The 27,970-nt window shown below is 43.5% G+C and overlaps 1 protein-coding gene across 10 annotated transcripts in view; it reads right to left on the minus strand.

Moving 5' to 3' along the window:
- Positions 1-6,420: 6,420 nt before the first annotated feature.
- Positions 6,421-27,970, minus strand: part of R3HDM1 (R3H domain containing 1) — a 1,943,510-nt gene continuing 1,921,960 nt past the window's right edge. For all 10 annotated transcript variants that reach the window (XM_069616551.1, XM_069616544.1, XM_069616545.1 and 7 more), the window contains one exon: positions 6,421-8,265. In XM_069616551.1, the coding sequence (XP_069472652.1) occupies positions 7,901-8,265 (365 nt within the window). In that variant the 3' untranslated portion in view covers positions 6,421-7,900. The remainder of the gene's footprint in view (positions 8,266-27,970) is intronic.

Consider the following 27,970-nt stretch of genomic DNA (forward strand, 5'->3'; position numbering starts at 1 on the left):
TGCACCGGCTTGCTCTCGCACGTCCGTAGGGCTGTACCATCCGCCCCGAAGTGGTGCGCCGTCGGGAGTCGGGCGAGGCTTGTCGGTCCCGGCTGCACGCTGCCTCTCGATATGTCACGCCGGGTGACCTAGGCTTCCACGGTCCTCCCGGCGTTGTCACCGGAGCTTCGCCCCGGCCTCACATTGTACCTTTAATCGTCCGCGGTTCACCTGATAGGCGTCAGCCTCGGCGTCCGCCTTCCACCGCGGTGCTTGGGCCCCCAGAGGCGGGGCGCAGATTCTGGGTACCCTGTGTGCAGCCCGAGACCCGGCGGGGGCGTTCGCATCCACGGGGCCCCGAGTGCTCTCAGGTCCAGGCGGGCTCGCGGCGCCCCAGGGCTGGTGCTGGGTCCCACTAATGGCCGGATCACTCGGCGGCCACCATCTTCTTCCATGCACGTCTTCTCCCGTGCTTCCAGTTGGTGTAGTAGCTCAGCGGCAAGTCTGAGTCCCTTCAGACTTCTACCACTGGTGCCCAGGCAGTTATTCACAATCTTAGAGTTTTACAGACGGTTTTCTAGTTAAATAGCATACATTCACGGCTAATCACTGGTCACATCAAGCGGAGCGACACAAAGCTTGACTTCCCTACATGGCGGTTGGCCACGCCCCCATTAAATTACATGTCAAAGATGTGGAATACGTTGGAGGACACAATCCATTCTAAATGTTTTTCATTTTCGTATGAAAAGTGTCATGCAGATATTCGGCATCCACATTAAGAATAGACACAGGGTGGGTGTTGGTAATTATCTTTTCCAATATGTGGTATGGATACAACGGCTGACCGTATAATGCCATGATATTTTTGATTCAATGTGACCGATCATGTTTTTGTTGTGTTACAGAAATTAATAACAATTGTTTTATTTTAAAAAAAAATACACACTGGAATACTAATTTGAAACATGGAGAACTCTAGTCCTCGTAGATGAAAGTAATTGTAACGCAGCCCATACAGCCAAATGTTTTGCAAAATGAAAGATCTTTGCATGCTTCCTGGTGGCATACCTAAATGCATCTATGGAAGGGATAGTAATAACTTGACTGTGACCTTCATTTCTAGCAGTATGCATCTTGTCATTAAGAGAGGACTTGCAAGTTAGTTTTTCTATGATGTCCTAGTGAGAGGGATTGGTAATGGCAATAATAGATCACGTTGGCACATACCAAAACGTGTTTGCAGTAGACTTGTATTGCTCCTTCCTTATACTCCCATCAAAAAATGTGGGATGAGAGTAGAATTTAGGGTCATAAGTTATTTTAGTCAAAATTTGGTTTTGCCATTATCATTGTGGGTGTGATACAACTGCAGTGAAATGCACTATGCATTCTCTTGAAGGTGAAACAGGAGTTAATAAAGGTTTATATGTTTAAACATTCTAATAAACAGACGTGAAGCAACATCTCTAATATACGACAGAGGTGCTCCAGATAAGATGTTTAAGTGGGAGTCATTGCTATCTATTTTTAAAGTTGAGAGACTAATCTTCGGATGTTGTTGCTTCTTCCCTAAGGGGTGCCCCTTCCCATGTGGCCAGGGAGATGAGGTTGCTACCCAATACACCCCCTGGGGGTGGTACCCAGAGGGATAATCACATGGGCGGGAGGCCCCCCTGAGGGATTAGGGACGACCATAAGGAGAGAATGCGCTATCCCTGCCCATCACATGACCCTAGAAACCCTTCCTGCAAACCTAAGAACCCCCCCTTCCTTAATAGGCTTGCGAGTTGTGACCATCTCGGGAAAACACAGTATCCCTTTGACCCTCCCACCTTTCCTCAAAAACTCTCCTATTCCACACTACCCAATGTCCCTATGTGTTTTTGCAATAGATCTCGGACAAGACCTACTGGGACGAGGTCATGAGTAATGAAGATCACTGACAAGAACCAGTGCACGCGTTCTAGCCTTTGGAATAATCCTATTGGTCAGCTGTCATTCAAAGGCAGCCAGGGAAGAGAAGGATGGCGTCTTCGTTGTCGGCTCGGCAAGAGCTGGGAGAGTGCCTAGGTATGCGCAGGAAAGCAAAACAAAGAGGCAGATGGTGTCCGAGGGAGACACGCACTTGCAGAAGGCCTGCGACGCAGAAGGCAGTCCGGAGAAGAGGAAACTTACCCACCGGTGACCGAGGCCGCTGGAGTGCAAGGAAACCACCGCCAAACTGGAAGGCATACCCCAACCAGTGATAAAGGGGGATGCAGACTTTGCATATACAGATGATATTTACAGACCTTGGCAGGAGAGCAAACCAAGTCTGTGACTTGAAGAAAGATCAGACAGAGAACTGGGAGAGTAACCAAGTGAAGGGAGTCTGGGGCGCACATGTCATGATCACTGCTTCCAAGGAGTCAGGAACAGCCCAACGTCCTTGGAAGCAGGCCCCTAACCGTTATCTTAGGCACCAGCCGGTCCCCACTGGGACCTTTTGGACCTTGTCCTGGCGCCGGTGGCACCAGGCTCATCAAAGCCATCGGTCCCGGCACTGGAAGCGCCGGGCTCATAATATGTATGAAGATGCTTGGGTGGACTTACCTGCAGCAGACCATGCTGCTTACTTACCAGCCACATAGGAATCCTCTGAACAGGAACTACTTTCTTACCTGGGTGGGGCAAGCACCACTCCCTGCATACAACACGGGAACTCTTCTGGAACTGGAACTCTTTTCTTACCTAGGCGGTGCCGTGGAGGAAGACGCCTCATCACTCCAAGGCTATTTAAACCACACCCGATTGAACAAACGTGCTTCGTGTTATTCTGCATCTGCAGCAGAACGCTCACCGAGTCTGTTCCAGCCTTTCTTCCTTCCGATCCTGAACCTGCAAGAACAATACTTACCACTCCTGTATCCAGTATTCAGCAGCACCTGCAAAGACAAGAAACAACAGGTTAGCACGGCAACCTTTACACGCAGCGCTTTCCTCACCTGATCCATCGGCAGTGAACATTTCTTCACGCTGCACCGCCGCCTGTGAAGACAAAAGCATTGTTATTACTTACCGGCACTCCGCGAATTCCGGATTTCTTCAACGCTGCAACCCAGCATCTGAAAGACAAACGAAGAGACATTAGACAGGTATTTACTCACGTCCATCGCGCTCGCCACAATAGAAAGCCTGCAAATACTCTGGCGTTTTCCAGCATCTCTTCAGCACGAACTCACAGCTGCAAGGGAAAAGAGACAGTTAGAGCGCTTGCATTTACTTACGCATTTCCAAGCGCTTCATTCCAAGGCTCTGGCTCCAACTTCGGCTCTCTTCACACCATCTCCTATCTCAAGAGCCCTGCAAGACAAATAGGAAAAAGCATTATACAGAGTCCTGTTCTATATTAACGTGCCCACGCACCTAAAGACTATAAGGACTAAAAAGGTGTCCGGAAACTCACCGCTTGTGCAGTTGACGGTAGTGATCCTCTGATGTCAAGAGGCCTATGTTTCACCAGTGAAGGAACTGGCAACGGCACCCTGCACCAGACGCAGATGGAGAGTCCAGCATTCACCTATCTAAGGTGAGCACGTTGACCTGGGGGCTCTACGGAGAAGCTAGGAAGAGAGAGAGAGGGACATTCAACAACCCAGATCATTAACCCCCATATTCTTTCAACTGCAGAAATCTCACTCTTCGAGTTCGACACACAGTGCGAAGAGGTTCGGCCCCAGAAGCAAATCGAGTCCTGCACATCACTTTTCGGGTCACAGACACCTTCCTGCCAAGACCAGCGCCTCCGTGGGAATCAGGTGAGCGTTACACACATTGGGGAAACGCAACCTAAACAGTAATGAAGAGGAATACGAACTATACATATACAAGTGGTACTCGCAGACCTTGGCAGGAAAGTAAACCAAGGCTGTGGGGTGAAGAGAGATCTGCCAGAGAGAACTATGAGAACAACAAAGTGAAGGGGGTCTGGGACTCCAATCAGTGATTAAGAAGAATACAAAGCTTACATGTACAAGTGACACTATGAAACCTTTGCAGGAGAGTAAACCAAGGCTGTGGGTGGAAGTGGAGACGGAGAGAGAGAGAACTGTGAATCCAAGAACGTTGAGTACCCTACTTGGCAGGAGAGTGGGCCAAGATTAGGGGTACTGGAAAAGGGTCAGGGACCCTCAACACAGCTTGGGAGAGAGAGAACCAGGCTATTGTACCTGGGAGCAGGGCCTGGTCAGAAAGGATTGGGGACCCTGAACATAGCTTGGGAGAGAGAACCAGGGTCCCTCTTCGCAGTGCCTGAAAGGGGTACTGAGAGCAGGGTCTGGGACCCGTAGCAATTGAGAGGAAAATCTGAGCAAAGCTTTGGAGAGAGGACCAGGCTATTCTTTATCGCTACAGTACCTTGGAGTCGGGTCTGCCCACCAAGGGTCTGGGATCCTCAAGACGGCTTGGAAAGGATATTCAGGCCATTCTTTCTTGTTACAGGGCCTGGCAACCAGGCCTGCGAAGTAAAGATAAAGACTTAACCTGACCATTAAAGATAGAGACTATCTTGGATAAAGTGGAAAGTCTTTGGGGAAAGGGAATCAACCCATTGAGTCTTGTGGAACCTTTGGCTGCTTTTATACACCTTTTTGAACTTTTGTTTTGAACTACAAGACCAGGTTGCAGGTCTGCATCAAAAGAGACATTATGTTGAGTTTAGCTTGTGAGGGATAGGTTAGGATTTGGACACAGGAAAGCGAACTTTACTATGGACTTTGACAGTTTCATTAGCTAGTTTTGTTGAGGAAGGGAAACCCCTCTGAGGGGTAGGGTTAGTAATCATTTTCTCCAATCCCCCTCATTTTGTTACTGATAAAAGTCTTTACCAATCAACTTACCATCCATGTGTCCATGTCATACTCCTACACCCTCAAAGGAGTAATAAAGCAAGTCCCATTCGCAATGGGAGTACTTTAATAAGAGAGTAAAAATATGTTTTATCTATAAAACAGAAATATGTTGAAATAAATAAAAAAAGAATTGCACCATGTTATTCATACACATTAAAATACATTGTTACCTCTTCAGATCAGACAGTAATAATAGTAGAGTTTCCTCCTGTGGTACATATATCCATTGAACTGTGTGAATGACAGTAGGGGGACAGGCTCCTGTGTGTTGCTTTCATATTTTTGTTGGGAGTATTTACTTATTTATAGGTAGTAAAAGTGGCTGATAAACCCTTTATCCCTAGGACTGCACAACAGTGATTAATCCAGTGTTTCAAATTTAAATTTCAGGGATAAGAGTACAATACTACGGACCTCCTGTAACATCTTCATTTACTGATATAAAACACAAAGGGAACATGGCTAGCAAAGAAAATTGATTTTAACAACTATCATAAGGCTTTGTTCATGCACCAATGTGTACCTTCTGCATCCACTGAAGACTGATTAGAACCACAAGGCTGAAATAGTATCTGCATGTTCAAGCTGAATCTTTAATTAATTTGCTATTTCTATTCCCACTGTTGCCATATAGGATTATCCTTTAACTTTCCTGTATATGTTTACTTCTATTTTATGCTACCCCTAAACCTTTATCGCCCAGCCCAAGACAATAACCTCTAGGATTACTACAGTTCTGTTAAATAGATTTCTTCTTGTAATGTACTTTTGTTTCAAAAATGTATCTTCAGCCACAGCTGCACTCGCCATTCTCTCTGTCAGCCTGTACACTTGCAGAGTTTGCAGTCTCTGTTCATACGTTTGTGATTCAAATTGGACAATGTGTGATAGACAAAAAAAAAAGAACAGTATTGCAATATTGTTCGAAGGACTGCCTAGTATGACCTAGAATGCCCGGAAGCAGTTAAAAAATAATTAAATGATGGGGTACTAAAGAGAACACAGAGGAGATTGCCAGTGAGTTTTGGGTCATATTAGTTATTTCTTTGGTAGAAAAATCAGATAATTGTCTAAGTACAATGGTTTGTTGGACATGGACAGGGGGACAGCTAAATAGAACACAGAAGGAATTGTAGCCCACAAATACACAGATGTGTAAGCTAATCAGACATAAATCATTGTATGTGATAAATATTTTGGGAGCAGGTTCTGAGAATAACGACTTTCAGCACTGTAGTCCCTACTGCTACGTTTGCCCTTGAATTAACACTTTCGACAGGCAGCTGTGCATAGATTATTCTAAGCATTTCAAACTTAATTGTGATTTTGGTTTTCGATAAAATATCTTCACACAAAGACTCACCAAGTCATGTGGGAAATTTAAGCCAACCACATTTTGTAGAAAACAACAATTTGTATTCGTTTAAGATTCTTTCAAATAATTTATAAATTTTCACAACATAAAGCGATCTAATGAACTGACATTTCTTCCGGTTTTCAAAACCACGCAAATTTGATTTCTTTTGGTGGCGTGAAGGAAAAACAATAATTTAGTTGTTTAAATCTCACTTTGTATATTTAGCCATTTACCCCCAGGTTACATGCAGACAGGTATCACAAAACTGTCTATTGCTTGTTTTCACATCATAAGGACTTCTCAAATAAAGGTAAACCTGGTGAAAAGCAGGCATCTTGCAAATGCACGACAACACTATCAGAGAGCTGTCATTGTCTGCAAGTATACATACAAAATGTAGATATATATTTATATATATACATATACACACAATTTCAACATACAGAAACACATTCCAATCATGTTACAGAAGTTGGTACAAGAGTGTAAAGACTTTTTATCAAGAGGCATAGTGCAGAGGTTCTTTCCTAAGAGTTGGATTTAGTGCTGCTTAAAAATATTAACCACACATTTGAGTTTGATTCAACAAATGAACCGAATAAAAGTTTTACTTTTTCTTGGTATGGTTAAAAAAAGTTCACTATAGAGTATGCTGTATTTGTAAACATTTATTCGTTTTAACTGAAAAGGCCTGCATCAGCACGCATTGTACAGCCTTGCAAATTACACAAATCGGGGGAGGAAAGCTTTCGTTTTCATATGTGAAATTAATATGGTTGAATCCAAAGATGCTCTCAGCAAAAGGATGGACAAAACGTGGAACCACCAAAGTGGTTCCAGCACTAAAATGAATGCATTATCCTGAATACATAAATAAAAGTGGGACAAAGGGTTCTTCTGATGTGTGTGCGTACCTGCACAATTAATAATTTGAATAACACATTTAGGTTTGCTATGGAGTGATGCACATTTTATTTGTTGTAGCAAAATGCTTAAGGTTTTCTTTGGTGTCTAAGACATATTCCTGTTCCCCACTAAATGTTATCGCGAAAAATGTCTTGATAAAAATAATTCCTTTAGGAACATAATTTATTTACAATTAAGGTTCACGCTGTCTAAATGCATATCACTAAAAAGGACACACTGAGGTTTTTTTAAATAATCTTTTTTTAACTTTCCCTTCCTTTAAAAGGAGATGCACTGTAAAGGAAGAGGAATATATTACCTTGAAAACCCTTTACACTCTTGCTGTTGATCAAATTGTTTACTTATTCTGGCAAAATTCCCCTCCTCAAGAAATGGGAGTGTGCTGGTTGTGGAAAGGGATAGAATTTGGGCGTTTGTAGTACGGGAATCCGTTTATTTTTGCTTTAAAAAAATTGCTGTACAATATAGTTTTTGGGGATAGATACAAGAGTTTAGGAATACGAAGCAAATCTTTTACAAAAGAGGCAATTTAGAAACATTGTTGGTCAAACGGTGTTGCATTAATCTGGATTTTAACAGGCACCTTGTATACTGTGTATTGTGTGGTCTTGCTGAATATTTCTTTCCCCCAAATATATTTTCACATGACAGTATCTCAGCAGGTTCCTCAATCTGAAAAGCAAAACCAATCAGATCAACGAATTTCGGCCAATGGAGGTGACTGAATGTCCAACAATGCGGTATGCTACTGGGAACTAGCCCTTTCCAGAGTATGAAAGTCATAGTGCTTCCTGCTTGTTCTCAGTCTGAACTTGTTCATAGAGTTATTTTGTTTCTTCAATGCATTTTGCGCAGATGAAATAGTAGGGAACGTTGCTAGAATTGTGTATGTGGAGGCAAAGTCTGCAGAAGGTTTGGAGTGCTCAGTATTTGCATTGCTGTCTCCACTACCACAATAGTGATGATGGTGCTGCTGGCTCTGCTGAGACTGTGGATCCCGTAGCCAACGGATCTTGGCACCAGCTTTAAATAGTTCACCAAAGAGTTTTTCAGCATCTGCACGACATATTCCTTCTGGGAGTTCTGTGATTTCTAAGACTTTTCCTGCAACTGAAACAAAAATGTGCATAAACAAGATTCTTGCATCATATTATTGAACTGTGATTGGAAACTATTTAATACAACATTTACAAAATGCAACACATTCACCCTTTTTTTCCTGATGCCCTATCAGGGCAATGAGGATATTGATTTTATTTCATAATCATAATTTTTCGAATTAGTTATTTTTGAAACTTTGTTTTGAACTTTTACATTGTTAGATAAATGTATTCATGTAAGAAAATATTTAGAAACCCCTTGCTACATTTACCAATGTGAAGGACACAATATAGGACAAGTGATTTTTTGTTAAAATCAATCACGGAATTGTGAGAGTGTATGCTTGAAGTAGTAGAGAAAAATGCATGCTGTTAAACCGGGTTTTAGTTGCACAAAGATGTTACATAAATGTTGTAAAAATTAAGAGGCAACATTTTCCAATACAAATTCAATCAAACGGTCAAACTAAAAACATTTAAATATACCAACATTTACCATAGTAAGGGAACCATTGTAAACATCTATCAGGTTTTAAAGAAGAAATTGCTGCAATTAAGCAATGTCAGTAATGCTATAACTGAAGAAAAGACTCCCTTCTCCAAGATCTTCTACCACCAACATAATCAACTGTTTTATGTATTAATGCTACAGGAGATAACCACCTATCGCACCCATGTTATGCTGTTCTTAAAAGCTTAACAGTAATGTCCACTCTTCACTACATCAGTTTTATAAAAATGTGTTTACTGAGGCGAATTTAAAATCTTAAATCACCTACAGTGTTTAGGATTTAATAATTTTGAGTACAAAAACCAATGCTTTAAAAATTAAAACAAGCATTCACAAAGCCAATTGCGTTGGCTTTTATGTGGGCATGGGATAGGTATTTGCCGTGTACTGCCATAATCGTAATACCTGGCCATACGTTGACCAGGTTTCTTCCGTTCTAAAAGACACGAAGGTTTGATTTCTCTGCATTCATTTTGTTTTGAATGGTTGAGGGGCTGGGTAGCAGGGATATTTTCATTGCATTTTGTTATCGTGCAGCTTGACGCTCGATGGTGGCTTAGGTCCTTTCCTCTATTCTGATCTGTTTCGCAGGCATGTCGGCTGCATATTCTGGCAGCTCCTGCGGCCTCTGCGGGGTTCACGGCTTGCAGCGTTGGGGTGTGGAGGCTGAAGCCGGATCCTCCTCGCCCCTCGGCTCTTCAGTTGCCTCTTAATTCTTTGGGGCGGTGAGTACCGGAGAGGCACAGCGTCTCCGGCTGGAAGTCTTTACCGACGCAGTAAGGGCTTATTTCCCCCTGTGGATACTGCAGTGATAGCCCGACAGAGAGGCGCTGTTTACAGGCCCAGTCGCGGCTTTCGTGCTGCTGACCCTGCTCTCAGTGACTATCTCTTTACTTAAGGCTCCTGATCCCGGGCGAGACCATGGCTGCTAGCAAAAAGGGGGGTGCCTATGGTTTACGATTGAGGGACCAGGATTATAAATTTGATACCCCCGCGCCGCTTGATAAGTCCTTTGTAATACTGGCAAAAGCGGGACCAGGAGGCTTAGTGACCTCTTCCCCTTAACCTATTAGAGACCACGTTTTAGAGGTCCTGACTCGCAGTTCTCGTAGGAGACCGAGACTGCAGGGGGACTCTTCTGAGTTGGAAATACACAAAGTTGAGTATGATGCCTCCTCCTTTAAATGCCCAACCCAAGAACCTGATAACTCTCCCTTGATGCCTAATCTCGCAGGATCCATATCCTTGGGGCTCCAAGAACTGATAATAGTGATATTATGGAGCCTGCCCCTACTCCTGTTGTTCCATTATCCTCAGAAGGGTTTGAGAAATATACAGGTACTAATATGGATTATCTTATGCCATCTAAGCTGCTTCGCTAGAGGGGGTTAGGCCTAACCCTCTTCAACCAGAACAATCAGTTCTCACTCAATGGCCAGGTCTTATGGCCTGTATTGCCAAAGAGGTACTCCTATGCACTAGCCCTTTTGACCTTGGACTATTGGTGGAATCATTAAATAACTGGGTGGCGGACTTGCATTCACCAAGAGTTAACACTGATTCACAAACTAATGAGCCCCTTAGTCCAACCGTAGGGATTCAGTCATCCAAATGGGACAAAGCCTGTCAAGCTAATATACAAAGTGAGCTGCTAGAGCAGGCCTCACAAACCGATCCCTCAAGTAGGGAGCCTTTGGCGCCCACCAAGCCTATTATGGCTACCAACAAAAGGATTGACACTTCCAATATTGACACTTCTGGCTCTGTACTGGATTCACTCTCTTCTCTACCAGTATTCGCTCAGAGACTGGGTCAAAAAGTGACTAAACAACCTACATCGGCGAATGGCACTCTCAAGTTGGGATACTTGCAGAATCTGAGCCTAGGAAAGTGTCAAATGCCCAAAGTAGATGATAGGAGTATACAGGACTGTTATGGACCAGAGAAACGTTATTACCAATATCTGCAAGGTTGATGGTCCGGAGCCTAGGGAAGCCTTCTGCTACAAGGCCCTAGCTTGGCTAAGACAAAGAACTGGGCCGGTTGTGGTCAGATTATCTGACTTGAAGATTCTCTGCAGGTTGGACCTAAAAGACTGGTGCTCGCACTCTAATAATGTCTGTATTCTAGAGGGGTGTGGGTCTAGCACCTTACCTGCGTTCTTAGGATAGTGTAAATACCTCTTCAGAGGGTCCTCTAGTTGTAATCTTATTCTTTGATGTACATCAGTGTTATGGGAGTTTCTCATATATGCAGCTCTTTGTATGTTTAATGAGCCTTAGTCACTCATCATTTTCTAAGGTGTTGGTCTGTATTTTTCCCTTGGATGTTCTATATACTTTTTTGTTTGTTCTTGTGATATTGTACATCTTGGTTTGTATTGATGGTGTTTGTTTTGTTCTGCGCCCTTAAGCCTTCGGGTACCTCGGTGCGCATTATAAATTATTAAAACAAACAGTGCTGGAGGGGGTGGAGCGAGAGAGTGCTGGGGGAGGGAGGTCATTTTTATGCATGTACATCAACTCGTGGATAAAAATTGGTAACCCGGAAGCTTCCAGTGATCAGGAATTCAGAAAAGCATGGAAAAGTTTCTTTCCACCCAAGCCAATGTTTGCCTGTTGTAGATTGCACAAAGCAAGATCTTTTATGGACGATACCATATTTTATTTGCACTTTAAAAAAATAAAATGAAGATCCACGGTTTAACAAAATAACCTTTAGTATAGAAGATTCAAGAGGTAATGAATTTTCAGGTGCTCACTAATATATATATATATATATTCAATGAAAAAACTTAGTTAAGGGGACATTATGGTTAAGTTGCACTAATGTCATCACATGTGAAATTAATGTTGATGAAAAGTCCCTACCTACAAGGGGTTGTTTTTATTATGTTGGTAACAAGATGTCGGGGGTGATTGTGTAATGTTAAACATGTAAAACTAGCTAACAATTCAAGACTTACTACACACTTGTGCTAGTACAAACAATATGAAGACCCACAATGCATATAAATCAGAGGCACATACAGGGAAACTAAAGTAAGGAAGAAAGAAACAGCATCATCAGAAAATGTTAATAGCATTAAAGTTTATCTTTCTGTATACAAATGAATTGTGTGTTTCAGGCCTGCTATTGCCCCATGCATGTGCACCATGACTTGAGACCAAACTCTAAGGAAAGTACTTTAAGAACATACAACAAGGTTAACGTTTTGATATACAGCACCTTTTGAATTTTAATATTCTGATTGTCAGTGAATAAAACCACCTGGCCTAGATTTTTCAGTGAACCAAAATAAGTGAGCCAGATATGTGATGTCATCTTTGAGTGGACATAGATAACACACATTTTTTTGCCTTATGTTTTGGTCGTTTAAAAAAAAACTTGGTGACAATCCGTCCAGTGGTTTGGGCTGTAGGCGTGACCAAAGTTTTTCCCCATTATGTCTATGGGAAAAAAAGAAATTTTGGGACCCCCCCCTATAACTTTGCCCCCTCTTGACCAAACGTCACCAAACTTTGCGAATTCAGAGTGAGCCATATACTTTTTTGCAAAGTTTGGTGAGGACTCGTCCAGGGGGAGCAGAGTTATAAGCCACCCAAAAAGTGCTCTTCCTATGGGTTTAGCAACTTAACCATAACTACATGGCCGCTACCGCAGGCCAGGATATATATATATATATATATATATATATATATAAATACATTACTCACCGTAATCGTATTTCTGATGCTTGTATCTGCTTAGATTCACATGCTGTGCATAGGCCGACATCTAGTGGAGGCTGCGGAGTATTAGTTTGTTTTTCGAAACTCGAAAATGTGCGTCGACTTAGGCGTGCCAGTAATACTATCCCTAGTGTCACGTCCACTGTACCCATGATCCCTCACGCGTGTAGGACACTCATATTATATTTTTTCTGACATGAGGTAGCATGAGGAGTAGCATGAGTACAGATTATCCAAGCCGATATAAAGATAAGACCACAAGCATCCATGCGCCTTCTCTCAGAGGGGAGGAAGCATGTGAATCTAAGCAGATACAAGCATCAGAAATACGATTACGGCGAGTAATGTATCCCTTCTGAGACTCGTGTAGAATCTGCGTAGATCACATGCTGTGCATAGATTAGCGAGCAGTGTTAGAAGGAGGTTGGGTGTGAGAAGGGTCATGACCAAATAAATGTCTTAGAACCACTTGTCTGACTTGAGTATCTGTCTTGGAATGAGTGTCAATGCAGTAGTGCTGAGTAACGGTGTGAATAGAGCTCCATGTAGCTGCTTTGCAAATGGTGTCAAGGGGTACATTTGCAATGAAAGCCAGAGTGGCCCCTGTGCCTCTTGTAGAGTGGTCCCTTGGCGTAAAAGGCAGAGTTGCATCTGAAAGGGAGCAACGCAGTTGGATACATCTGACGAAGCGGTCTGGTTTTGTCTACGTAGTAGAGGACGGCTCTTCGCACATCTAGTGTGTGTAGTTTCACCTCAGCAGAGCTTTTGGGTTCTTGGAAGAAGGCCGGAAGCTCAACGGACTGGTTAACATGACATTTTGAAATGAATGAGTTCGTAGAACCAGTTTATCCTTAGGAACAGTAAAGAAAGGATCCTGCACTGACAGAGCCTGAATCTCACTGACCCTCCTTATGGATGTAATGGCTACTAAGAAGGCAGTCTTACAAGTCAGGTGTTTGAGATTAGCTTTATGCATGGGTTCGAAGGGGGGGGCCCCATGAGTTTAGCAAGCACCACATTAAGGTCCCATCCTGGTGGTGGGTTGGAAATTGGAGGGTGGAGTCTCTTTTACCCCTTCCATAAAGGCTTTAACCACTGGTACTTTCCACCACACACTTTGTTACACACTTCCTCAACAGACGGGTTGGTGGAAAAGCGTAGGCAAACATCCCTGACCAGTTCATCCATAGAGCGTTCCCCATGGAGCCTGGCTGGGGGAACCTGGATGCGAATCCTGGGCATTGTCTGTTTTCGCTTGTGGCGAATAGGTCTATGGTAGGGAAACCCCACTGTGAGAAGAGATCTCCTACTACTTCTTCCAGGAGGGGATCTCTGCTTAAAGCGTCCGCTAGTGATTTGAGATCCCCTGGAACATATTGGGATGACAGGTAAATGTTCCGTCTGAGTGCACATGTCCAAATTCTCTGGGCAAGCCTGGACAGATTTGGCGAACAAGTGCCCCCTTGTTTGTTTATGTAAAACATCGCCATGGTGCTGTCTGTTAAGATCCGCAATGACAGGTTCAACAGGTGGGGTTCGGATGCTCGAAGCGCTCTGAAGACTGCCAGAAGTTCTAGCAGATTGATGTGATTCGTGGCCACTGTGTGAGACCAGAGACCCTGAGCTGTGCGGTGAAGGAGGTGTGCTCCCCACCCTGACAGGGATGCGTCCGTAGTGACTACCGCCTGTATCTCTAGATCGTAAAAGGGTTTCCTCTTTGACAGGTTCTCTCTTGTCCACCAGCAAAGACTTTGTACCAGTGTTGGCGAAACGGCCACTAGATCATCCCACTGACCACTTGCCTGAGACCACTGTTTTGCCAACCATTCCTGCATGGGTAGCAGGCGCGTGTGGGGAACCAGGTAAATGCATGATGCCATCATGCCTAGCAAACCCACTGCTTTGCGCACCCTTATCTGGCGACCGGGCTGATATTGAGGAATTTGCAGTAGTAGATTCCGAATTCTTTCCTCTGATGGAAAGGCCATCCCCTCTTGAGTGTTTAGGACAGCTCCTAGGAACTGTTTGGAGGTGCTTGGCACCAGGCTTGATTTTTTCTCGTTGATTGAGAAACCCAATTCGAAGAGGAGGTTGATCGTTCTTTGGCCGTTGGATTTGCAAATTACTGGCGTCTCCCCCGTGATGAGCCAGTCGTCCAGGTAAGGGTACACTGGGATTGCCTCCCTGCGTAGGTGTGCCGCCGCCACTACCGCCAGTACCTTGGTGAATACTCTTGGAGCCGAGGCTATACCGAAGGGCAGCACCTTGAACTGGTAGTGCTGACCGTCCACCTTGAAGCGCAAGAATCTTCTGTGCGCTGGGAACATGGAAATATGAAAATAGGCATCTTTCATGTGCAATGTTGCCATGTAATCTCCTTTTTTTAGGAGGGGGGATTACCTCTTGGAGTGTAGTCATGTGAAATTTTTGGGGATTGACATACTTGTTTGCAGGGCGTAAGTCTAATTAATACTGGGCGCATTGTCAGATCTTTTTTTGGCACAAGGAAGTAAGTTGAATAAATACCCTTGTTTACCTGGTTGCCCGGGACGAGTTCTATCGCGTCCTTTGCAAGAAGATTGACGATTTCCTCGAAGAGGATCTTTTGGTGGTCCAGGGAGTGTATTTTTTGTCTCGGAGGGTGGTCGCGGGGACGCTCCAACAGTTCAATGCAGTATCCTGCGGACACTGTGGACAGCACCCATCTGTCCGAGGTGATCCCTTCCCATGCCTGGGTGAAGGTGGAAATGCGCCCCCCTACTGGGGATGCATGGGAAGGGACCCTGAGCGCAGCGTCACTGCTGGGAGGCATACCGCCTCTACCTGGGCTGCCTCTCCCTCTACCACGGCCCCTCTGGTTACCTCTGCCGTAACCCTGGGTAGTTTCTTGGTTGCCAACCCATGATGTACCTTGGGCCCGTGAGTAATTAGAACCCCTCTGGGAATTTTGTCCGCGTGGGCGACGAAAATTATTATTCCCTCTTTGGTTCATGGGTTTGTTAGTTAATTGTCCCAGGGACCTTAGAGTATCGTATTCTTCTTTGGCAACTTTCAGTGCCTCCTCTACCGCTTTCCCAAACAAGACATTCGGTTCCACCGGCATGTCGATAAGAGTAGCCTGGGTCTCGGGTTTGAATCCTGACTGTCTCAGCCAAGCGTGTCTCTTTATGACAGTGCTCTCTGCAATGAGCCGGCCTGCATTGTCTGCTGCGTCAAAAGTCGCTTTCAGAATCACCCGGACACCGATCTACCCTCCCACGCAATCTGGGCTAACTGGCCCTTTAGTGGTTCTGGTGCGGACGCAATGAGGGCAACGAACTTGCTCCCATTGGTGACAATCATAACTTGCCAGCAGAGTGGTGGTATTCGCAATTCTTGCCTGGTAAGCGGAATTGGAAGCCACATTCCTTCCTAGACCATATATTTTCTTGCTCCCTTTGTCTGGGGGAGCTTCAGATGATGCTACAGGTGTCCCCGCTCTTTTCCTGGTGGTAGTAACTACCAAAGAGTCAGGCTTAAGCTGACCCCTTATGTAAAGTGGGTCGTAAGGGGAGGCCCTGAATGATTTTTCAATTCTGGAGTGGTCTGCCCGGGTGAGATTAGGGTTGAGGAGGGAGGAGTCAATTCTGCGTTGGATAGACTTCAGAATTGGTATGGCTTGTGCAACAGACTTCTTGTCCCCCATGATCCCTTCTGCAAAGTCCCTTTCTTCTTGAGCCCCTTGAGTGTCTATGTGAAAATGCTCTGCTGCTCTAGCTAAGACCTCATTCAGAAGTGGCCGATTATCCACAGGTGAGTCATTGACAGGTGGATCTTTGGGGATAGGTGAGTCTAGACTATAGGCCTCTGCCTCATCATCTTCCTCCTCGTCGTCCTGGTCCTCGTCGTCTCCGTAATAATCGACCCCTGCTTGGTCGTCCAGTACTTGTATGTCTGGATCTTCAGCATACTGATGGTAAGGTTGCACAGAGAGTGGGTCTGAAATCAGACCTTGAGCTGGTGTCTCATTCTGAGGTCTTTTACTAGGAGGCTGAGGGTCTTTGGATCCTGAAGGAGTAGAGGTGACAGGGGTATTCTGATAACTCAGAAAATAGTCTGGGTTTTTCTCATAGAAATTAGCCATAAATGACATTCTTCTCATCACCCTGTCGATGTCCTCAGAACTCCATTCCCTGGAACTGGGAATGAGCACCTCTTGCTGAGGCTCCTCTTCTATTCCCATATCCTGTGTAGTGGGAGGGACAACCTTCGGTCTAGTGACAGGTTCAGGGGTCTTAGATTTGTCTTTATCTGAGGATTTATGCTCGTCCTTCCGGGCCTGGGGTACAGAGGTTTTTTTGATGACTTCTTCTGCTGTTTTCCCTGTACCCCCGAGTAGAGGCATGTTTTTCCTGATTTTTGGACCTTCTCTGAATCTTTCGACGCCTGCCGCCGAGATTCGGGGGTGGTCTGGCTAGTTTCTGTAGCCTTAGAGTGTGTGCGTCGAGACTCGGAGGCAGACGTGGAAAGGGCTGCCGGAGTCGACTTTAAGCGTGCTGCTTGGGGGTAGAGGTCGGATTCGTCTTCTGACGAGCCTACCTACGTAACTTTTGGGGAGTGAGGCACCCTTGGCAATCGTGGACGGTTGCCTTGTGTCGTGCGGCGATCTCGACCTCAAACGCCCAGAGGACACAGATTCTGTGGACCGCTCTCTTTGTGCTTCTTTCTTCCAGTGACTCTGTTAGGGAGAGTTCTCATCTATGGCTAATTTCCCTCACCTAGTGAGTCCCCCAGCAGCTTTGCTGGACTTCTGGAGTTTATTTTTTTTCCACTTGGTAAGAGCGAGAGCTTTTCCCCCACTCTTACCTGTGTTTTGCTATGGGTTTCTATCTGTTTTTGTGATTGTGGACTCTGAAGTACACCACTTCAGTAGCACCCTTCTTTTTGTGTGTCACACAGCACCTTCAGTGCCGTGGCACAGGGTTGTCTTTGAGACTTCCCTCGACTCCATTTCTGAGGCGACTATCGTCCCCCAGAAAAGGGTAAAGTTACCATTAACTTTACTTAGTCAATCTACCACAGATCCAGTACACCCCATCTTCCATGGAGTACTGGAAAGGGTTGAGTCGTATCCCTTTTTATCTGTAACTCCTAGAGCATTGTTTCGCTCTTTTAACATTTAGACTTGGCTGGTAGCAGTGGTATCTACCCTAACTTTTCTACCGCGATTATATTAGATAAACGTGGTACTGTTCTTGGTTATTATATTAGTCTCGAACATAAACCTGCTTGACCAAATCGTCTTTCTTTTGTCTCCGGTGTGGTTTATTCGCCATTTCTTTTTGTTAAAGTCCTTCTTGTGTTTTACTTTGCACGGCAAACTATGTTCGCCTTCTTTGTTCACTGTCTTTTGGCGGGTTTCTGCTCAGAAGCCCTCCTCAAGGCGCCTGGGTGTCTAGGTGGGCTGAAGCTATCTTCCCTTCAACGACTTAGAGAAGATCCAGTCTGGAGTCTTCTTCCCTTGAGCTTGGTGGGGATAACCAGCTCATCTTCTACAGCCAGACAATCCTATTCCTTGGTCGAAATCGCTGCACGCTGCAGTAGTGGTCTGGATAGCCACCTGAAGAGCCTCTCTTGTTTTTAAGGAGTGTACCTTTTATTTCTCGTCGCTGCTGCCGGCTTCATCCGTGTGTGGTGCAGACCCCCTTTAGACGTCGTCCTTCACAACGAAGCTCCAGGAATCGTGGGTCTGCGGGAAACCAACAGGAACAACTGCCAGGGCACCAGCTGCACCATTGGAACAAGGTACTGTGTTCTGCTCAGTAAACTGGGTGAATCCCTTTTTCTTCATTTCCAAGGCTTGCCCTTGTCTTCCCTCCTTCTTATAACTTTTGCTTCCGAACATTGACAATATTGAGGTACTTTTGGCTATGTTGAATCGTGAACTGTCTGTGTGATCTTCGGCAACAGGCCCCCGAACTCCTGTCTCGGAGTGTTTCTCGATTCTGTCTGCCTAACCAAAATATTGCCTGTGATTTTTGCCTCCAACTCCCTCTGGGTATCTCAGGTGCCAAGTGTGTTTTTGCCCCGGGAGCATTTCATGTCACGGATACGTGTTTATTTAGTAGACCAAACTGTCAAAAAGTGATCACAATTGTGTTTGCGGTAACGTGTTTTGTGCCTAACACCGGTTCATTCAAACACAGGGTACTTACCTTGAGACTTACTGTACAAAGTGAATTGGTTAGTTGTAGTATATTTAACGTGTGGTTTTTATTGAAGTTTAATAGAAGTGTTGTGTTTATAACGAATGGTTTAAAAATAAATGTACTATATTTTCCTACCTGAAACCTTGAGTCAGTGTTTGCTTGAGTCACAGTAATTGTGGTCCCTTTGTGTAATCTCTGCTACTGCTCATATACTCTTGAGATAGGCCTGGCTGCTCCGCCACTGCTACCACTCTGACATAGTAGTACAGGCTTGTACCAAAAGTAAAACTTGTATTGCCTCCTGTAGTCTTAATTGTGTGTAGTGGTCCCTAAGAGCACTGCACAGGATTCTGCCTAACAAACTCGACACACGTGTCGAGTCCCGGCTGGGCTTAGTGTGCTTAGGTGCAGTAGTGTGGGTAGCGCTCGTGTCGCCGGGTGTATTCCCCATAACTGTCCTGCCAGACAATCCTCTGAGGCCGGGGACTTGCGCTTGGGTGTCTTTCGACGCCCCTGTGCCCTCGCCGTCCGAAACGTCGGCGTTGTTGCCATCACTGAAGGAACACACCGCCTCCATGGCCTCGAGCTGCCTGGCGTAATGGGCCCAACGTTTACAGGAGCGGTACTTGAGTGTTTTAGCTTTAAAGAGCTTACACGCTTCGGGGTGATCCCTAGGCAGACAGAGATTACAAGTGTTATGTTTATCTACCCAAGGAAACTTACGGTTGCACTTGGGGCAGAATTTAAATGGAGTACTCTCCATATGTTACTTTATGGCAGCGGGCGAGTATATGCAGGAAATAAACGAGTGTGAGTGTGTGTGTCCACCCCCCACTCTCCCTACTTGCAGGGCTGAGGCCAGAGGCCTTCCGAGGCCCAAATTCGTTGTGCAGTCTCGACGACTGTTCGTTCTTCAGACCGACGTCGATCTTCGGATCTCGACGTGGGACTTAAAGAAGGGGGAATTTTAGATGAATTATGACAAAACGGCTGAAAGCCAGGGAACTCCGCAACTATGCTTACGACCAGTATGGTGGAAAAAAACAATCTGAGGGTCCTACACGCGTGAGGGATCATGGGTACAGTGGACGTCACACATGGGATAGTATTACTGGCACGCCCTAAAATGACGCCCATTTTTGAGTTTCGCAAAACAAACTGCAATACTCCGCAGCTTCCACTAAATGTCGGCCTATGCACAGCATGCGATCTAAGCAGATTCCACAAGCCTCAGAAATATATATATTTTCTTGGTCACATATTGCTTTGCCAGCGAGCCTTGTGAACCACCTGAAGGATCCTGCCTACAAAACCAAGAACCCTAGGCCTACACCACCACCCAGGACTCTGCCTGCAAGTGCGATGACATCGGGAACACTGCAACTGACTTCCAGAGGACACGCAACACACTGTCTTCTCTTATTCAGTCTCCCTAGCACGTCTACAGCCAAGGTGCAAAATCAGCAAATGGCAGTTTCCTGTTTGGTCCTGGAAAGGCCTAGGAGCCACAAACCCTGTTCTAGTCGGGACTTCACAAACCACCCCCTTTACTGACTTTAATTTCTACACATAGGGATCCTTCCACTCATTGACTATCCATTCCCTGGAGCGCTTCTATTACCTCACAGGACCAAGGAACATTGCTGTTTTGGGTTGGGAACTGTCATTAGGTTGCCTATACCCCTGTAGTAGCCCAACTGAGAACTTACACCTGCTTTTTCTCAGCCAGCCATCCACCTCTTCCCTCTCAACCATCTACCCTCCCCGTTCTTGGTCTGTACCCTTTTTTCATCGTCTTCACTTACCCATTTCTTCTACCCTCCATAATGCATCTTAATTTTACTCCATTCTTCCTACTCATTCTTCTCCTTCCCTTCTCTCATAGCCTTCATCCTAAACTTGGTGTAACTTCTGCATCAGTCTCAAGCATCTCCATCCCCCCCCACCCCTCAAATAATCTCCTGTGCTAGCAGGATCTTCAACCTCATCTATTCCCCTCACCTACCAGAAAACACTTGCTCCTCTCACCCACCTCCTTACACTTGGCTTCTGCACTGTACAATCCATCTGTAACAAGTCTTCCTACATCACTGAGCACTTCGACTCTTATCACCTAACTTTCACTTCGTTCTATCACAGAAATCTGGATCTCTCCTCATGACTCTGCTACACTAGCTTCTCTCTACTCTGGTTCTTCTACCTTCTTCCACTCTTCCAGACCTGTTGGCATTGGCAAGGGCAGTGGTGTCCTTTAACAATAACGCCCTCAACTTTGCCCCTATACCCCCCTCAGACAGCAACTCTTCCTCTTTTGAATATGCCACTATTCAACTCCTCCCTCCTACTCCTCTCACTGTTCTGGCTCGCCATCAACTGCATGGTTCTCTCTCAACTTATTCTTCCCTGATCTGACCCTTCTCCTTCAGTTACTTCCTACCGACATCCCCATTGTCATGCTGGAGGACTTTAACCTTCCCAAGACCCCTGCAGCCCCCTGCCTTGAACTTGAATCTCTACTATCTGACCACTCCCTCCACAACCAGCCTACTAACTCTGGTGGGAATTCTCTTGACCTCGTCTTTCTAATCCACTCTCCTCCTCTGACCTCTCCACTGTTCCCTCTGACACTGATCACTCCATTGTTCACTAAAATCTTGTTCCCTTCACCTTCTACTGCTCACCTCCCCTCTTCAATGATTGAGGAAATTAAGACAGGGCTCTCTTGCCCCTTATCTTGATGATGTGAGGACCTCTCTCTTTCCCCCATTCAGGCCTCTTCCATTGCTTTCTTTGATTTTCACTATGTGCTTATGACTCCATTTGACCAACACTATCCTGCTTGCACCTTCAGATCTTCCCTTTCCTAGCTCTGGATTACCTCTGAAATTCAGACCCACAAAACAAACATGTGCCTTGAACTGTGACACTGGTGCAAATTACGGACACCTTCTCCACATCTAGTCTACAAAAATTCCATTGATGCACTAACCTCTGCACTGGTCTCTGTCGAATCCTCCTGCTTCACAAATCTAGCCTCCTCCCTTCGCAATCACCCCGCAAACGTTCATCTAAACCAAGGCAATGTCTATCATCTCCCCCTTTCTGCAAATTACTTTGCTCACTACTTTCCCTATAGAATCTCTAAATGACACTCACAGCACTCTCTCTCCCTTCCCAGCCATCCTTCTGTCCACTACATCTCTCATACCTCTTCTACGCTAAACTACTTCTCCCCTTACATATCCTATTTAATTAGCACCCATCCATTGCCAACCCACCCTGCAATCTTATCAATCCTCCATTTGCTCCCTAAATGGCCAAAGTCTGAATCACTTGCCCTTATTTTTCTGAGCTATTTAACCTCCATCTCCCTGCTGAACTCATCCCTGTCTCCCTCAAATGTGCAACAGTTGTACCCCTATTGAAGAAACCCTCTGCTGACCGAAACATCCCAGCAAATCATCACCCAGTTTCTCCCAGTTTCTCCCTTTCCCATTATTCAAATGTTCTTGAGCGGGTGGTCTTTCACCAGATCACAAAGTACCTTGAGATTGATGGCCTTGGAGATCCACTTCAATCTGGCTTCCATAGTAAAAACTCCACCAAGACTGCACTCATGCATGTATCCAACCTTCTCTCTAATGCTCACCATCTAAACTTTTATTTATTCCTCCTTTTGAACCTTTTTGCCTCTTTTGACACTGTTGACCACTCGTCTTTCATCCTCGTTCTCCTTGGACCTTGGAATTCGCAAACCTGCTCTTGCCTGGATCGCCTCCTACAAGGTTGCTCCTTTAAAATCTCTCTGAACTTGCAAGCCTCTGACCCCACCTGTTCTCCCTTTTGGCATCTGTGATGAATCCTGTGGAGTCATCACTGGTCCCAGGCCTAAAATCTCCCATGTAGCAAGAGGATGGCAGCCACTACCTGATCCGGACCCGGACCCTGGGGGTGGTATTATGAGGAAGGATCACATGGGGGGAGATAACTGTCGGGCAGATGTGGGGACACCATCAGGAGGGATGCAGTATTCTTCCCTTCCATGTGAAGAAGACCCTATCCTAGATTCCCGATTGCTTGTGGTCATTTTACCAATCCTTCCAGTGGTAAAACCCTAAGACCTCTTCTTGCCAGATACTCTAGGCAGGACACCATTCACACTTCAAATACACATAATTCTCACATAACAGCTTCTGTTTCTGACATTTTTAATTCAAACAAGTATTCAAAGCAATACAGTGTTAAAAAAGTCTAAAAAACCTATGGACTCCAACTCCCATAAAACCTACAGTACTGTGACGATGAAGAGGAGAAAGGAGTTAATATAGAGCAAAAAAAAACACCAAGCTTTATGTGCAGACTAGTTATATTGTTGTAATTGCAATAGGCTGTGAGGGGCATTCAAAAATGTTGAGCCTTTTCAAATAGGAGTTAGAGAAGGAGGAGAAGAGAGATGCAGAGCTGGTGCAGCGGAAAGCAGAACCAAAGGCAGACACGCAAGCGAGCTATGCTGAAGGAGGCAGGCGCTTCCTACCGGAAAGGAGAGAGACCAGGAACTGCATAGCGGGTGCCAATGGGGGAGTGCTGAGGAGCCGGAAGCAATTGAGAGGCTGTCAGGGAGGCGGTCACGTTGAAGAGCAGCAATTCCACAGGCGAGTGAATGAGCCGCCGGGAGAACTGCAAGAGGGTCTGCAGAGGTTCAATTTCCTGCAGCACGGACTTCACCGCAGCCAGAGGCCACGGGTTGCAGACGCCAGAAAACGCGGTCTAGTCTGCCCAGGAGTATTGAGAGCCCTGTGGCATACTGACAGGTGCACAAACAATTGAAAACCTATTTTGAATATCAACCAAGTAATATAGAAAGACTGAATTTACACAAGTCTCCATACATGAGATGTCGATATGGGGAAAGCTGGAGTAAATGTTGTCATAAGCAAAGGAACTTAAATGAAGCAAGTGAAAGGCAAGATCTGTACAAATCTTCATATATGTTGACCTCAGTTGATCAGTAATTCTATTGTCGAGCGGTTAAGCACATATTGAAAAATGTTTTTTGACTTCCTTTGACTGAACAATTTCTATTATGTCCACTGATGGAACAGGTTTGTGGCCTACTGAGCGTATAAATGGTGAATTCATGGAAGATCGGGGCTCAGAGTCCACAGAGTAATACCTGCATGTGCTGTGCTAGCAATAAGGGAGGAGGTTTCCAACAATTCCATTGAACACACTGGATTTGTTCAGATACAACCAAATACACCTCAATTCAACATATAGTTTAATGTATCAATCCATATTTTTGTTCAAAGTAATAATTTTGTCAGATTACAAATATTCATTACAAATATTCAATACAATTATTCTACAACTATTTCCATTGTACGATTTCTTTTTTTTCAATTGTTGAGATTTGTGTTATTCTTTCCAAATAATTTTGTTACTAACAACTCACAAACTCAATCTTGTTGTTTGGTACTCCGTTATCCAAAAACTATATTTTCGATCATACACCAATGTATAAATGACATGCAATATGACAAAGAATATCCACAAGAATCCTATAAGACCGGGTTGTCCAACTACGGGCCTCGAGGGCTGGAATCCTGACCGTTTTTGAGGATACCAATAATTAAAATTCATGAGTAAAATGTGCATTCATTTCAAGGACTACAGTTGGACAACCCTGCTATAAGAAATCCCATTGCTTATTGGCATCCTTTTTTATTATGCGTTATGATCACCTTGCTGAGAGTACATGGCAATGTTTTACATTTATGAAAAAATTGCATCCAAATAAAATGGCATCCCATACAGTTGTCGTATTGTGTTTCTAAATAAACTAATCTTGTAAATAGAAGATCCATAGGTGATCACAACCATGCATGTATTGTTGAAGTCACCCAAACCATACCGCATAGATAATGTAATTAGGAGATAGTAATGTTTATATTTTATATCATTTCTCCATAAAAGGAGGATGGATTGAACTAAGAATGATTTCTTTTTTCCCCCCTTTTTTCTTCCTTCCTTAAATCATACTGCATATGTCATTTTATCAACTATATGTTAGGTGTAACTTAGGGTGTGCAGTTATATTTTCGAATGTAATCATTTCGAAAATCATAACGTCGAAAATATTAATTAGAAAATATAAATGTTAAATATACAAAAAGTCAATTTTTTTCGATTTTTTTTCTAATAAATTTCCATACAAGGTAAGTGTTTATACATATTCAATATTTTATTAATCAGTAATATTGGTTTAATAATAACATTATAAATATATTAATATATAAGTAATATTGGTTGAATAACAACATTATAGTATAAATATAATATATAATACTATTACTACAATAAATATTTAATCAATAGATAAATAATTGTATAAATAATTACAAGTGTGTTTTGCAACTTTGAATAAACAGTATATGTTTTCACCGTTAGATGGTGCTATTGGATTACAAACGGTAATGTAGATTTTGTTATTGTTATTTACGTAATGGAGCGTAAGGGTATGTTGGCGCCATTTTTAAAGTCCAGTTCGGAACCGTTTTTATTGTGTTCGGGTCTCCGTGCTGTGTGTTCTGGATTTTTTGGTTTTGGATGGGTTTTTTTTTCTTGGATTTCTTGGACTTTATGGATTTCTTTTCATCATATGGACTGTTCCTGTTGGATCGTGGATTTCTTCTTGGGCTTTTTGGATTATTACACTTTTTTTGGGCTGATTTAACTTTTTCACCGTGGATTTGGATATGTTTATTTTCTTTTTCTCCTTGGCTGGAGTTGACTGTTTATGGATTTCGACTTTTTTTTCGGTGGATTTCATTTTTTATTTTCTTTTGGATTGGGATCTGGATTTCGGGATCGTTGGATATGTTGGGTTGGTGTCTTTGGTTATGTTTGGATTCGCCATGCCGGATCGTGGACTCTTCAAAACCGTGAGTATTTTCTACATTTTAAATTGTATGCAATAGAATAAGTAGTTTTCTTTGTCTTCTGGGTTAAACTGTTTTACTATTTGCTCAATTTTTTGGCCATAGTCTCTGTATTTTTTCCATTTTAAATGGGCGTTTGCAAGCGAAATGCTCTGTAATAGGCGAAATTCTTGATGGGATTGTTCACATATTAAATCTTTTAAAAAGTGCCATAAATTTGGGTTTTTTGTGTTAAAAGTCTTGTTAATTCTGTTATGCCATCCCTCCACTGTATTAGTTTTTGGTCTCCCAATACAGCTTGGTAGCAATTCCACCATTTTATATTATATTTAGGCCTTCGTCTAGTGCCACTTCTTTTCAACTGTCCCAACCAAGTGTTTTCCATGTAGTCTAACAAGTCCGAATTTTCCTCTTCATAATTTTTGAAATATTCACTGTCTATTAAATGTTTGTAAAATTGTATAACATTTTTCTCCTTTACAAATGCTAATGCGAAAAGTTTTTTCATGTTATGCTGATATGGCTGTCCTCTGTGTATTTTGTGTGGAGTCCAAGTTTTTGCAGTTTTTTCCAAATGGTCTGCGTGAAATGAAAACAACATCCTTGTATGTATATGTCTGTATATACAGCTGAAAATGCTTTAATTTGAGCCATTTCAAAATCCATGATGATATTTGTCGGTTTTGTTTCTGGTACTGCATCCTTAACTTTTTGAAACGCAATTTTGTAAGTATCTTCAGTTTTTTTGGGCATCAATACGTATACTAGGGGTATGAGATGGTTATTTACGGATCCATGTATTGTAAAAAATTGTTGAAATGGCTGGGGGCATGTCTTGAAAGTCACGTCACTTTGCCACATTTCACATTGACTAAGTTGTTGAAAATTGCTTGCTGTTGAAAATATTAAAAAATGTTCATCTTTCATTTCTATTGTTGCATGATGAAAATGTTCTCCCTTTTCCTTTGTTTTAAACACATCTGGGATGTTTATATCGCTGTAAATCCTGGGTGCTGGTGGAAGATTTTCTTTCTGTTGCTTTGTCCTGTTTACTGTACGCTGCATGTGCTTTTCTGCAGGCATTTGTGCTGAGATGTGTAATGGCATTTTGTCACATATTGTCGCAATTACAGACCCGCTGGCCCGAGTTGGGTTTTCTACTGCCTTTCTCTTTAGTTCATTCAGAGTTTTTTTTTATTATTATATTGGTTCTATCTGGAAGATGGTTGTGTTCTCCTTTTACTTTTATATTGGAAGTCTCACTTATCACCCTTGCTGTACATTTTGTTTTCCCATATTCCGTGCACTTCCAATATGTTTGATCATTTTTGTGTGATTCCTTATTATAAACATATCCATCGTATCCATCGTAAACTAGTTGTTGTCGTCCCTTCTGCAAAGTTATATATTCCACGTTTTCTGTTATTGTCAATCTAAAATAACGAAAAAACCGTTTCACTATTTCTGTCACACATTACGGGTTGTATACTTTTCGAATTGACTATCTAGTTACATATTTGTTATGGTAATATTACCTGTATTTGCCTGAAGTAGTTGCACTGATCGTCCTTTAGTCTGCTCTGACGTTAGGTTCCGTCAGGTAATGACGGTTTGTCACAACCGCCATCTGTTCCTTGGTATCTAGGTAAGGTTCTTTACTCTTGGTTTTCATTTATTTATTTAACCCTTACTAATCTTCATTTTGTGGGTTTTTCGTTATTCATAATGTATTCTATTCACAGATGGCGACACGGTTCTGTGGGGGTGGTGGCTGGGGGGGTTTCGGCTGGGAGGGACGTGGGGGGGAACCCCATCCCATAAAAACGTTACTATTTCGGACATTTTCCATTGGTATGTTAGCATTGCCTTGTCAAGTTATTTTTCGACTTTTTTTTCTCAAATGAGTGTCTTTTTCTATTCTATGTATATGATTTCGACATATTTACATTCAACTTTTTTTTTCGACATTTTTGTTTTTTGGCATTATGTTTTCGATATTATCACTATAAACCGTAACTTAGTGTGGGGGAAAGTCTGGAACTGAAAATGTTATGTACTCCCCTAATAAACAGCTAAATTATAAAGTTGAAACAACTGTTTCTTGCTTGTGCAAGGCTTTAGGCTTTGCTGTGTATGTCTTTGCGATGAAGGCTCTTCACCTAGTGTGTTGCTATGCTCGCCTTGACATCTCTTGCTTCTGATGGGTTTCCTTTTTGGCATTTGTAAGGATGTTTTAGGCTCCCGTTTTCTTGGAAAAGCGACTTCAGAAGATGGAAATCATAATACTTTAAGCATGCTCGCCTGCCTCAGACCATATGTAAACCATTGAGGAGTATATTAGATTCCA

The sequence above is a fragment of the Ambystoma mexicanum genome, chromosome 9 (assembly GCF_040938575.1).
Source record: "Ambystoma mexicanum isolate Mex_15411 chromosome 9, UKY_AmexF1_1, whole genome shotgun sequence".
Classification (NCBI taxonomy): Eukaryota; Metazoa; Chordata; class Amphibia; order Caudata; family Ambystomatidae; genus Ambystoma; species Ambystoma mexicanum.